General features: G+C 40.9%; 1 protein-coding gene across 4 annotated transcripts in view; it reads right to left on the reverse strand.

Moving 5' to 3' along the window:
• The window catches only part of SRGAP1 (SLIT-ROBO Rho GTPase activating protein 1), a 279336-nt gene that overhangs the window by 55532 nt on the left and 208869 nt on the right, over positions 1 to 14935 (reverse strand). For all 4 annotated transcript variants that reach the window (XM_029954129.1, XM_029954128.1, XM_029954130.1 and 1 more), the window contains 2 exons: positions 13558 to 13659; positions 576 to 773 (listed from right to left, as the gene is read on the reverse strand). In XM_029954129.1, coding sequence (XP_029809989.1) covers positions 576 to 773; positions 13558 to 13659 — 300 coding nt within the window. The remainder of the gene's footprint in view (positions 1 to 575; positions 774 to 13557; positions 13660 to 14935) is intronic.

Raw genomic sequence — 14935 nt, forward strand, 5'->3', positions numbered from 1 at the left:
TGATGCTCAGAACAGCAGCACCAAAGATCACTTGGGAGCTCATGAGAGTGGACTCTTAGGGCCCTTCTTCCCAGATCTATTGAAATCAGAACCTGCATTTTAACAAGCTCTCCTGGTGACACGCATATACATTAAAGTTTAAAAGCAGTTTTATAGCAGTCCTCTTTAAATCTGTCAGCCTCACAGAATTATCCAAGGAACTTTTTAAAAGGTGCTAACTCCCAGGTGGCTCAGTCCATTCAGCGTCCAACTTGGGAGACTGTGATCTCAGTTTGTGAGTTCAAAGCCCTGTGTTGGTCTCGGTGGTGACAGCTCAGAGCCTGGAGCTGTCTCCCTCTCTCTCTGCCCCTCACCTGATCCTCACACACTCTCTCTCTCTCAAAAATAAAATAAAAACATAAAAAAAAAAGTACTAACTCCTAAATCCTATCTCAGACCAACAGAATCAGGAACTCTGAGGGCAGACAAGGGTCCTTATTTTAATAAAGGATCCAGGTGATCTGATCAACTGTGGAGGCTGTGTCTATAGGCCCCAGATCTGAACCCTCAAAGTGGCTGGGAAGTAACAGGCGCACCATGAAGTAGAACTGCTCGGTCTCCTGCTGGTTTGCTCTTCTCTTGGCGATGCTGGGCTTACTCAGGTAGGTCTCAGAGACGGTAGACTTCACAGACTCTGTGGACCGACTGTGCTGGAAGCATTCAGAAACATCATAGTCCTCAATGGTGACCATATCTTGTATGGTCTGCAAGGTGGCTTCAGTTGTTTTCTTAACCTGGAAACAGGAACACATTTCTCAAGTAACAACATTCTTTTGTGAATCACATGCTCTGTGAGAGTCTATTCTGTTAGGCAGAGAGGAAGACCCAAGCCCTGCCCTACAAAGTTCAAAGTCTACTAGGAAAGAGAGACAGGCAAACAACACCCAGTATCACCAATATAAAGACAGGTTCTCTTCTCCATTATCCTAAAGAGGATATTATTTTGTATTTGAATCCTTATAAATCTCATGTATCCCTGGGTTCTCTGTCAATTGCATTAAAAAAAAAAAAAACCTGTTAAATTGGAAGTGAAACCACACACAGAAAAATACACACACCATAAGTGTATTGCTTGATGAATTCTCAGAGTGAACACTTAGGTGACCACCACTCAGATCAAGAATACAGTATATTGTGAAGATCCTCGTTTCTCCCAATTACCACATGCCTCTTTCTCCTCCCCAAAGGTAGCCATTATCCTGATTTTGACCAGCGTGTGTTAGGTTTAGCCTTTTTGTACTTCATATACACGGAATCCTATAGTATGTATGATTTTTGTCTTCCATCTTTTGTTCAACTTTATGTAGTAAGATTTATTCATTTCTTGGGAGTGTAGTATTTCATTGCAGAATGCTGAATATTCATCGTAGGAATACATCATAATTCATCCCTTCCACTGTTGATAGATGACTTATTTCTAGTTTGGGGCCACCGAGAATAAGACTGCTATGAATTCATGCCACAGCATCCGTGAGCAGAAGTGGTGCTTACAGCGATCGCCAGATTTTTCCAGAACTGTTTCGACTTGTATTCCTACCAGCACAGAGAACTCCTGTTACTTCACATCCCCAAGAATTGGAATTACCAGTTTTTAAATTTAAACCAGGGTGTCGAGTGTGCAGTGGTTATCTTATTGTGGTTTTATTATGCATTTCTCTGATGACTGAGACTGGGCTCATTATAATATGTTTAAGGCAATTTGGATTTCCTCTTTTGGAAGTATATTGCTCAAATCTCTTGCTCAATTTTCTACTGGGTTGTCAGATTTTTTCTTACTTATTTGGAGATATGGATATGAGTCTTTTGTTAGATATATGTGCTGCAAATATCTTTTCCCACTGTGTACTTTGGTTTTTCACTCTTTCTATAATATCTAGATGAAACCATCCCTAATTATACTGTAATCAATTTACAGATCTCTTCCTTTATGATTAGTGCTTTTTGTGTTCTATTTAAGCGTATTTTTGTATCTCAGAACCATAACGATACTATTCTATGTTATCTTCTAGGAGATTTTTTTTTAACATTTATTTATTTTGAGAGGGAGAGAACGTGTGAGCAGGGGAGGATCGGAGAGACAGGGGGAGACAGAATCACAGGCAGGCTCCACACTGTCAGTGAAGAGCCTGAAGCAGGGCTTGAACTCATAAACCTGACCTGAGATCATGACCTGAGCTGAAATCGAGTCAGAAACTTAACCAACTGATTTACCCAGCTGCCCCTCTTATAGGAGCTTTTTAATTTATCTTCTACATTTATCTTCCACAATTAGGTCATATGCTACCTTTGCTTATCAAAGTCTAGTATAAATTGATAGCTTTATCCTTTTCCCAGAATTCAAAGTACTTTAACTTTATTTACTTCTGATTTATATGCTATTTTTATAATAGAATATAGACATAAATATGTATAATTAAATATAAGACATTATATATTATAGTCCATATTCATTCAGCTTTATCCATTTATTAGTTACATTATTGACCTCTATTCCTTATATATTTTTAAATTTTTAAAATTCATTTTTATTTTTTGAGAGAGAGAATACACTTGAGAAGGGGCAGAGGGAGAGGGTGGGACAGAATCTCAAGCAGCCTCCACATTGAGTGTGGGGCTCAATCTCACAATCATGAGATCATGACCTGAGCTGAAATCAGAGTTGGATACTCAACCGACTGAGCCACTCAGGTGCCCGTATTCTTCTACTATGAAGAGTAATCCTCCATCTTTAGAAATTGCTTTTGGCATGAGTCTGTGGGTGGTGAATCCTGTTTCTGTTGACTAGAAAATGTCTTTTATTTCACTTTCATTTATGAAAAGATATGTTTCCTTATTGGCAATTTATTTTTTTTCAATATGTTAAAGATACTACTGTATTTTCTTGTGGCTTCTATGTTCCTGTTGAATGAGAAGTTTGCTCTCAGTCTACTGCTACTTTGCCTGCTTCTCTAGCTGCTTTTACAGAATCCTAAGGAGGTTTTACCAGAATGTGTTTACGTAAGGATTTAAAACAATATATTCTAGGGGCGCCTGGGTGGCTCAGTCGGTTAAGTGTCCGGCTTCGGCTCAGGTCATGATCTCACGGTTCGTGGGTTCGAGCCCCGCATCGGACCCTGTGCTGACAGCTCAGAGCCTAGAGCCTGCTTTGGATTCTGTATCTCCCTCTCTCTCTGACCCTCCCCTACTCACGCTGTTTCTCTGTCTCTCAAAAATAAATTAAAAAAAAAATAAAACAATATATTCTACCTGGATTTCTTTGGGCTTCTTGAATTGTATGATACTTTTCATAAACTAATAAATTTCAGCTTTTATCTTTGTAAACACTGTCTCTCTTTTCTATTCTTTTCTGGAGATTTAATTAGTACATGACACATGATTGTGTTCTCCATATCTCTTACCCTTCTCTTTTGCATTTTCTACCCTTTTGTTTTTCCATTCTGCACTTTAATTATTTTCTTCTGATTTGTCTTCCACTTCGATAGTCTACTCTTCAGCTGTGTTGAATCTGATATTAAAACCATCCACTGATTTCTTACCTTGGGTCACTATATTTCTCACTTTTAGAATTTCTATGCAGTATACTTCAAATCTGTCATTTTACTGTTAATAGGTTATAGTTCCCTGCTGAAATCTAAGCTTGGCTTTTATTCCTTGAACACAGTAAGTAGCTCTTTTACAGTCTGTTTCTGATAACCTCAATATCTGGAGTTTCTGCAGGTATCTCTCTATGATATGATGTCTGTTTGCTGGACGTTTTGGTAGAGTTACTTGAAGCCTACAGTGAAATTACCATGTTCTAGAGGGAATGTGTGTTTATTTTTCCAGGCTAATCTGGACACTAATAGTTCAGAATCAGTGGGTTTTACTTCTGTTCAAAAATATTTGACGCTTTTCCTTTGGGGAACATATGGTTCCCTGTGCCATGGGCTTCAGGCTTGGCCAGGCACCCTGTCTAGGACAGCAAACTGTGAAACGATCAGCTGAGTGACTCGGTTGACTATTATAGGAAGGAGAAATAGTTTCAATTATTGTTTTCTTTTAAACAACAAAAACTATTTAGAGACGAAATAATGGCAAGCAGTGTTAGTTCCAATGCTTAAAGAGGGCATGTGCTAAAATAAAACAAAAAGCACAATGAAATTAAACAGACATGGTCATTATTGCTGGGGATACGCATAATGCAAAGGAGAGAGATTACTGGGAAAGAGCATATTAATGGTTACTTAAAAAACCCCCATATTGTAAGTGGTTGCTTTAAGGAAGTCATGATTACCTATTTATAGGTTGAATGTAAACACTACCTCAAAGGTGACATCAGCAAGTGGGGGAAATGGGAGGTCCCCTGCTCCTGTTCCCTCTTGCCCCACTGCAACAATGATCTGGCAGCCATCCGTGGACGGAAGTGCATTTGTGGGAGCTGTGGGATCCAGGTAGAATGTGTAAAACTTTGGTGGAGCCCAGGGCTGAGGAGGACCAATTTGAAAGGTAGGCATGGGCCCAGCTGGGAGGCTTGCCAACCATGGTCCTGATTACTGAGCTAGAAACAATCAAGTCCCCCTGTGGACTTCTTAACAGTCTTGTTTGGCTTTGTTCCTGTCACCAGAAGTACCTGCCAAGGGACCTGTGAGGAGTCACACCTACCTGGGCCTCAGGTATTAGGCCTGCTGACCTCGGTCCTAGCTGTGGACTGTGCAGAAGCCTGTGATGCGGTTCCAGTCCCTCACAGCACTGGTCATGGAGCAGTCATCCATGTGCAGTGACTTGCCAGAAGGCTTGTTTCTCAGGAGCTCAACTGCTAAGCTCAGTCCACCTGTAGACCCTGAAGTGGCCCTGTGACCCGGCTCCAGGTGGGAGACCCATCTGTCTGTGCTTGTGGAGGCAGGCCTGCCTACCTCGGTCCTGGCTATGGCCCCTGAGGTGGGCCTGCGACGCTGTGCCAGCTGCCTGTACCTGTGGTACAGGCCAGTCCTGCCACCCAGGAACCTGTCCAGAAGACTGGAGGGTGCCGTACCCATTCGAGTACCTGGTAACAGGCTCACTGGGGACCAACTGTGGGCCCTGAAGTGGATCCTGGTCCCAGCACAAGACTCACTGACCCAGGTCTTGGAGGCAGTCCCATTGGCCCAGAGACTAGCAGGATCCACTAGGGCACATGGTAACAGGCCCACAAACTGTGGACCTGGCAGCAGCCTCGTGACTCCCTGCTATTGCTAACAAACTGTTTTGCCTTTTTTTTTTCTTTTCATTTTCTCAACTTTCTTTTTGGAAGCAAGAGTGTCATGGTTAAATTTGGAATTGTCATAAAGAATAAAGGATGTGACAGAAAACAGCAGACACGATGGCTGGGACTACATATTACCCCATGGGATATTCTTGACAAAGAACAACAGCAGCTTCTAACACACTAGTCAGGTTAATAAGTCACAAGGAGGGAATATAATGAGGCAAATATGAAGAAGCTTGTAATGACGCCCCATCAGCAGCAGGAAAACACAGTTAGCTTTGGTAGGAGAGGCCAACCACGTGACGAGGAATGAAGAAAAACCTGAAGAATGTGCTGCACTGGAGAAGTGCCCAGGCGGCTGAGCTCTGAGAGGAGAATCCAAATGAATCATGGAGAAGAGGGGACTCGTGTGGGCTTCTGCAGACCAGCTCTTTCACCTTTTTACTCACAGGACATTACACGCATTGGAGAAGACAAAACAGTTGTATTGGTTTCATTCTCTAAACACACTATATTCATTTCCTAGGGAGGCCGTGCAAAAGTCCCGCACAATTGGGAGCTTTAAACAACAGCATTTTATTGTCCCAAGGGTCTGGTGGCTACAAGTCTGAGGTTGAGGTACCAGCAGGCTTGGTTCCTTCAGAGCGTCACGAGGGAAGGTCTGTTCCAGGCTTTTCTCATTAGCTTGAAGATGATCATCTTCTGTGTCTCTTCACATGACATTCTCTGTCTGTGTGTGCAAATTTTCTCTTTTTATAAGGACACCAATCATGCTGGATTAGGGTCCGCATGACCTTACTTTAATTACTTCTGTGAAGACTTTGTCTTCAAATAAGGTCATATTCTGAAGTACTGGGGGTGAGGACCTTCAACATATAAATTTGGGGGGAACACAGTTCAACCTCTAACACACACATTAGTTTATGACACTGTGCCTTGTACCTTCCTCAGTCCTATTCAACCTTTAAGACTCATCAATCCATCTGTGAAGATGACTTCCAGCTCTGCCTTCCCTTCCCCACCCACCTACTTACTTTTTGCCATCACTGACCTTGGATACATTTCAATTATAGCACTGTATCATTTCAGATGTATTAAATGTTACCATAAAGAGACCACACACGTATGCGCACACATTGAAAGACCGGACCAAAACCACAACTAACTAGCCAACGGTATAGGAATATCCTGCCAGCAAAGGGCACAGAAGGCAGCAGAGGCAGGGCGTCTTGGTACAGAGAGATGCCAGTGACCTCGCCTGTGCTGGATAATGAGGAGCACGATGCCAAATCCATTTCTCACAAGCACCTGCCACCCTGTTCAGAGGGCTATGTTGTCCATCTACAAGCGGGAGCAACTTGAGGTGAGAGACAGCTTATTAATCTTTGTGTCTCTAGTCACTAGCACAGTGCCAGGGACACAACAGATCATCCAAAGACCTCAGTAAATGAACAGCAGAGGTTGAAGTCATCATCCTTGGAAATCCACAGCCGTCAAAGCAACGCTCTGCACTTCCCTGGTTGACAGCCATCCTGAGCTCCGCCATCCTTTCTACGGTGCCCTAGCCCATAACTCATTTTTAGACCCTTTCTAGAAACTCTCCTCACTCCGCTTGGTATTTTTCTGGGTTAAGTTGCTTCTTTCAGGGAATTAAGGCTTATCTGAAACCATACACACACACATACCCACACACACACACACACACACAGCTTTGAGGTTTTGAGTGAAAGACAATTGATCCCAGTTTTTAGTTTTGGCCAAGATGATGCTATCATTTAAGAGATAAATGGCAGTTATCTTCTACTTAGGCTTCTACTCATAACCTCACCAACAGAAGGTTGCCGGTAAGTTAGAAAGACTTAAATAAATTAAAAAATACTTAAATAAGCAAAAATGAAGTTAAAGCCACAGAGAAGATCCGAAAGAGTAACTATGAGTAAGTAACTATCAAGCTCCACATCTTACACCAAGTTTTAAAAGCACCTGATAATTGCCCATAAGGGTTTGATCACAGATTTCCAGGACTTGGGATTCTGCTGTAGTCACTGGTATTATGGGAATGTGATTCTTGAGGGAAATGTGATTTTTCAATCCTGAGGTAGGAGAGATAACCAAAATATCTCTTACTTCCCTCAAGATCCCAGGCCATGAAAATTAGTTCAAAGTTTATATAAAATCTTGTTCATTACAGCTGAAAATACCCTGTGTGAGGAATATATTTTTAGAATAGTCTGCAAATTATTCCCTAGTAAACTGTCAGTGAAAGATTTTAAGTAATGCTAGGAAAATTTATATGGGGTTGTCAGTTCATTAAACAGTGTTGCAAATTAATTGAGGTATCACAGCTTTCTCTTTTCCAGTCCCTTCAAGGAGGTAAATCCACTATAACAAGAGAAACTCAGTTTATACATGAGGTTTTAGTCATAGCAGAAGAGTGAAATGCTTAAGGAAGCTCTATTTTCTGGACAAATGGTCTGAAAATTGGGCAAACTACCTAAAACTAAGGCTGTACTAAAAATATGGAAGGCATCATCACTTGAGTTCTACAATTCATTCTCCTTTTCTTTGGCTGGGTGTAGATAAAGGATGGAAAGAGGAACTCTAAGGGAAATGTAGTCCTATGGGGAACTACTCCAGAGCTAGCTGTGGAAGAAAGGAGCAAAGAGAATGACTCCTAAGCTGAAATCCCTATAACAGAGGTTAAAAATGAACTTTAGGACTGTGTGTAAGATAGTGTGACAGATTGGAATGTGCTTGGAGAATATTTACAGTGAGAAAAGGTATAGATGATTATTTAGATGTAGGTTGCTTTCCAAGTGTTGGGTTTAAAAGTAATGTTTACTAATGTTTCAAACAAAAAGGTTAAACTTTTAAGTAAGAAAAAGAAAACAAGGGGTGTCTGGGTGGTCCAGTCAGTTAAGCATCTTACTCTTGATATCAGCTCAGGTCATGATTTCAGTCTGTGAGAATGAGCCCCAAGTAGGGCTCTGCACTGACAGCATGGAGCCTGCTTGGAATTCTCTCTCTCTCTGCCCTGTCCTCACTCGCACTCTCTCTGTCTCTAAAATAATAAACTTAAAAAACAAAAATGGGAATAAAGCGTGGGCAGCAGACTCTGCTAATTCGATGTGCACAACCCACAGTGGGTACTAATAAATATTTGCTGGCTGGCTACCTGGACCTTGAAATTGTTAAGATTGAGGTACCAGTCATACAAGTGTCTAGGATAATGATACTGCAGGCTCATTTATAAAGGCCTGACCTGTAAAGTTGTGAAGTGACAGTAAATGTCACCACCCATTATCAATCTGTACCCACCCCAAATTCAATCGAGCCCTTCTCAAAACTTCTTTCAGTTTTTACTACGTGCGAGTGTCCTGAGGCCACTTCACAAAGGCTTCTCTTTGTTCTAAGGCCGGTGCTACAAACTCAGATATTTTCAAGGGCCAAGGAACTGACGAAAATGAGGCAAGCGGGCTGCGTGGGGAGCATGGCAATCAGGAAGCACATATGCTGCGTCTAAGGGGGGATCTCGGCTCAAGCCAGTCATCACCCCACAGAAATGCAGGTCTACTGTGATCAGACTTTCTAATTGTTTAGAAGCTGGAAACAGATATTTTTATCCCCAACTTCCAATTTTTAAATGACAGCAACTAATTTTTAAAAACCAAGCACTGCTGAGCAGACAAAATTCATCCACAGCCTGTAGGCTCTTAGCACGGAAAGTTATTCGAAGAAGGCTTCCTAGAGTTTCAAATGGTGCCTATTATACGTAGTTGTTTAAAATTTGGTAAAAAGGTTCATGTTCTGTTTAGCTGCACTGTCCATGCTTTTGTAAACTTGGATGAAATTCTCTTTCAACTTTCATCTCTTCACCAGGCAGTCATAATTATTTTTAGTTAACCGAACTCTCGCCAGTGAATATATCTGCTTGTGCAAGGGCAGAGAATTACACAGAATTATACATGTTTCTTTTCTTGTATACTTTGGTTTGATAGTGATGGGTCAATTTTCTGGCCTCTATCAGTGGACGATCAAAGGCAAATGCTTTTTTATGGTAGAGAAAAGTGCCATATGGACTCCCAATCAGCAATGAATGCAATTTTATTCCCAAGTTCCGTCTCCTAGTTTTTACATTATATAAATGACTTGTTACGGGTTGGCTCTCATGCTAGATAGACGCTAACTGCGATATTCATCTCTGCACTCTTCGCACCTGGCAAAATATGGGGAACGTAGAAGTTGTTGAACAAATATTTATTGTACTGAAATGAACTGACCCACAGTAACGAAACCCCTTAAGTCAGCTCTCAAGGTCTCTCATCATCTGACTTGAGCTTTACCTTTGGCTCATCCGTCGGCAGGACCTGGATGGTGACCAAATTGCTCTGGGAAGCCAAGGTTCTTCCAGGGCATCTTGAAATATACTGAAACATCATTTCCTCCTTCTACACCAATGGAAATCTACCAATTGCCAACAATTTAATTTAAATCTTCCTTTCAATGGGAATCCCATTCCATGACAGTGAATTTGCTCCATATCAACAGATACTAAACCACTAGTCATGCTCATCAGAAATATCAGGACAGTCTAATTCATTTATTTCTACAATAAATCTTTTAATTCTCAGAAAGAACTGCCTGTTACTATCAGCAGAACATTGCTTTTCTACATCATGCCCCAAAGGGCATATATGAAGGGTCAAAAACTCAAAGGGCTGCAGAGGCCAGACAGGCAACAGAAATGAACAGTCCAATGTAAGAAAACTGGGAGCTGACCAGCTATGGCAAAGTGGGGCTCAAGGACTCCAGCGCGTTCCTTCATGAGGCAATTCGGGGTCAGAGTCGCTAGACTCTTGCTTTTGACAGGCCAAAACTGTGGCAGCCAAACAAAACAGGTGTATGGGCCGCCCATTTTGACTCTGGGCACAACACATTATTTTCCTAGAATTTAAAGGCTGTTTCTAAATAAAACAGCAGGAGGATATGCAAAAACAAAAACAAAAAACCCCACAACAACAGGCAGTCACTAGACATACAGACTGTAGGTCTATCAGGATCCAAAAAACTGCATTAGGCAAGTATTTTGCAATGTTTCCACAAAGCCCTAAGCTCTAAGACACCTCCAGACACTAGACATACAGACTGTAGGTCTATCAGGATCCAAAAAACTACATTAGGCAAGTATTTTGCAATGTTTCCACAAAGCCCTAAGCTCTAAGACACCTCCAGAAGAGCAACAGCTTTCCCTTGGAAAGGCTCATCTGTGGGACTTTACACAGCAACTGAAGCTTTAATCACATGGCTGCATCTTAAACACACATGTTTGAATGAGGGGTGGTTTGGTTCTTCTAGACAGAATGGAAGCCAGAAAGCTGCATTACATTTTGACCAAACTATACTGGTCTAGAAACACATAATTTTTTCATAACAGAAACAAATACGTGTTCATGTAGCTAAAAACATCCCTGTGAGATTAAAATAAAGGAGAGTACCAAAGTGAATTTTGGTAATTCATTTCATCAGGGTGAATTATTATTGTTTTCTTTTTCTATCCCACATTCCTTCCTTTCAGGAATTGTCTCTACAAAAACATACTTCTGCTGGAGCTGTTGGCCAAAGGGCTCTATGAATGAGCACAACTTATAAGCTGATCAATGACAGAATCCCATTTCTTACATGTGTTGGTTGATCTAGAAATATAGATGACTTAATTCAGGGCAATAAAGGATCCTAGTTCAGGGATAAGGTCAGAGGGATGAAGTTAGATGGCAAGCTATAGGACCACACAGCTTTGGCTATCCCAGTATGAGGGAAAACAACTACGAACACATATGAAAACACAACTTCAGAAAACTACAGAAAGTTTTTGAAAGAACCTGAAGACCACGCAGACAAAAAAAGGAAAAACATTCCATGTTTATGGACTGGAAGACCAAATACCACTAAAATGCTGATACTACCCAAAGCAATGCACATATTCAATGCAATTCGTACCAATATACATCAGTACTTTTCCACACAGCTAGAAAACAATCCTAAAATTTATATGGAACCAGAAAAGACCCCAAAAAGCTAGAGGTATCACAAGGCTTCCTGATTTCAAGCTGCAATACAAAGCTGTAGTCATCAAGAAGTACAGTGCTGGCACAAAAACAGACACTGAGATCAATGGCACACAAAAGAGAACCCAGAAATGGACCCACAAACATGGCCAACTAATCTTTGACAAAGTAGGAAAGAATATCCAATGGAAAAAAAAAAAGGTAGTCTCTTCAGCAAATGGTGTTGAGAAAACTGGACAGCAACATGCAGAAGAATGAACCTGGACCACTCTCTTACACTATACACAAAAATAAACTAAAAATGGATTAAAGACCTAAATGTAAGACAGGAAGCCATCAAAATCCTAGAGGAGAAAACAGGCAACAACCTCTTTGATCTCAGCTGCAGCAACTTCTTATTTGACATGCCTCCAGAAGCAAGGGAAACAAAAGTAAAAATCAACTATTGGGACCACATCAAGATAAAAAGCTTCTGCACAGTGACAGAAACAATCAGTAAATCTAAAAGGCAACCGACAGAATGGGAGAAGATATTTTCAAATGACATAAGAGATAAAGGGTTAGTATCTAAAATCTATAAAGAACTTACCATACTCAACAACCAAAAAAACAAATAATCCAGTGAAGAAATGGCCAAAAGACATGAATAGACACTTTTCAAAAGAAGACATCCAGATGGCATGAAAAAATGCTCAACATCATTCATCATCAGGGATACACAAATTAAGACCACAATGAGATAAACCTCACACCTGTCAGAATGGCTAACATCATCAACTCAGACAACAACAGATGTTGGTGGTAAAAGAGGAATCCTTTTGCACTGCTGGTGGGAATGCAAACCACTTTGGAAAACAGTATGGAGGTTCCTCAAAAAATTAAAAATAGAACTACCCTACAGGCCAGCAATTGCACTACTAAGAATTTATCCATAGCATACAGGTATGCTGTTTTTAAGGGTCACATGCACCCCAATATTTATAGCAGCATTATTGACAGTAGTCAAAGTATGGAAAGAGCCTAAATGTCCAGTAAGTGGTGAGTGGTAAAGAAGATGTGGTGTGTACAGACACACACACACAGGCACGCACGCACTGGAATATTACTCGATGATCAAAAAGAATGAAATCTCACCATTTGCAACAGCATAGATGGAACTAGAGTGTATTATGCTGAGTGAAATAAGTCAGTCGAGAAAGACAAATATATGATTTCACCCATACGTGGAATTTATAAAACAAAACCGATACAGAGAACAAACTGAGGGTCGCTGGAGGGGTGTTGGATGGGGGAAGGGCTAAACGGGTGACGGGAATTAAGGGGGCACTTGTTGGGCTGAGCACAGGATGTTATATGTAAGTGATGACTCACTAAATTCTATTCTTGAAATCATTATTACACTGTATGTTAACTAACTTGGAGTTAAATTGGAAAAAAAAACTTCAACGTAATGAAAAAAAGGTTCCTGATAATATCATCAGAACACAGATCCAATCATTCCCAAGCCACTCAATGACCACTCAATAAACTTTCTAACTTGAGTAAGTTTGATTTGGGTTCCTGTAAATTATAACTGAGAGCCTTAGAAACATTTGTGGTTCATATTTTATTTAAGGAGAGCATAGAGCCAATTAAATTAATTTCAGAAATAAGGTAGCTGTATTGTATGATAGCTTTCTGGTTCAACATACATTTATAATTCACAGTTTATGTTCTATCCATTTAAAGCCACTTATATTAGCAAATAAATAGTTTCCTATTCTCATTCAAGTACTCTTTTAAAAGAGTATTTCTGTACTAATTTTATAAGTAATGCCATGTTCAGTACCAAAAATTTAGAGTATACATAAAAGCAAAGTAGTAGGTTAGGATTAAATTAACATGTCAGTCAAAAGTTTTGTTTCACACACTATTGTGTATTCTTGGACACATATGTTGAATTTAGTCATTTGTGGGAACTATTTTCTGTATGAATTACAAGTTTAGGAATAAAATGTGTGTTTTTTCATGTGTAAGCAGCAAATTGGTGCTGAAGAATTCATCCCTAGTAGAATACAGAATCGATGCATTTATCTTCTATAAAGAAAGAGTATTTTAGGAACCATGATTTAGCTAACAATGCCTGATGAAGAGACTGCATGTGGAATGCTAAACATGCCTAGGTCACAAGAAAATGTCTTCTGGCTCCACTAGAACTCAGATTCCCCGTGGGGCAGAGAACGCGCTCACCTCTTCGTTCTCGATTTTCAGCGTGGCCAGTCGGGACTGCAGCTGCTGGTACCTGAGCATGAGCTCGGCCTGGACGGGCTGCTGGGCGCTGACCTGACACACCTGAGGGGGAATCAGAAACCGCAGTTACCTGAGGGCCACTGAGCCAGCATCCAGAGGCACGGGTCTCCTTTCTGATGCCGCACGAGTCACGCTGATCCCCTTCAGATTCCAATTACGCATTTCCTTTTAATAGGCCTCAACACTTCGGCTCTAAACGCAGACTGGCTATGTAAGTGGCAAGGGCAGGACGCAGCTGCGGGGCCTGGGGATGACTGGGAGGATAGCAGCTGCAGGAGGCTTCGTTCTAAAAATGGGGCAGTTGCTGGAGAGTGAGCTCTGATCCTGAGGTCTCATTTGGGGGAGTTCTGAATGACTAGGGCGCAGGGGGCAGGGGGCAAGGGATGATCCAAATGAACCACACAGGCAAAAGGAGGGGAGGCAGCAGAGCCTCAGTGACGGTCAGATGGGTGCCTGTGTTACGTTACTAACTCTCAGCATCCTTATCTGTAAAATGGGGATAACGGGAGGTCGTACACCCCGGGGATGTGGTGGGGATGAAATGAGTTAATGTGCATAAAGCACTTAGAACCCTGTCTGGCACACAGTGAAAACTCAGAAAACGTAACTATTATCATCTTTTAGCCATGGCTTGCTTTACCAACATCAGCCACATCAAGTGATTCACCATGACCATGGAGAGGCCCCTTGGAGTCTTGGCAGAAAGATATTTGGGCTAAAATCTCAATTACGGCTAAGGTCACAATCAGAGTCTTTTAATTATATTATATTTAGTTCATAAAAGTTGCACCAGAAGCAAAATCGTTTCTTTTCATCTTTCTTGTCATAGAAATGCTTCCAGCGGAAGGGGGTTTCCTTTTATGGAGTCTCCAAAACATCACAGAAATTACTGCTCCCCGGCAGAACCGGACATTAAAAAAAAGGGCAATTGATTCATTTTATTAAAAATAATAATAGTAAAAAAAAAAGTAAAAACTACTAACCCAATTGAAGTCACTTATTTCTGGTATTTTATCATTCTCTGTGTGACATATCCATAGCTGAAAAATTGTAACAGCAATCATGTGGTTTTGGAAACACCACTCTGGGTGGGATAAGCCACTCGCCTGTCAAATTCATGTGCTACTGGCATAAAAACTGCTCACATTTCTAACTGAGTATTTTACGCTATCAAATCAGGCAAATATAAAATTAGGTTAGAAATACAGCACACACACACACATCTTATAACTATTAACACTAGGTGTTTCAGGAAAAAAGATGACGTTAAAGAAATCTGTCATGGCTATTATATCTATTTTTAAAAACATACTGTCAC

This window comes from Suricata suricatta, chromosome 10 (assembly GCF_006229205.1).
Source record: "Suricata suricatta isolate VVHF042 chromosome 10, meerkat_22Aug2017_6uvM2_HiC, whole genome shotgun sequence".
Lineage (NCBI taxonomy): Eukaryota > Metazoa > Chordata > Mammalia > Carnivora > Herpestidae > Suricata > Suricata suricatta.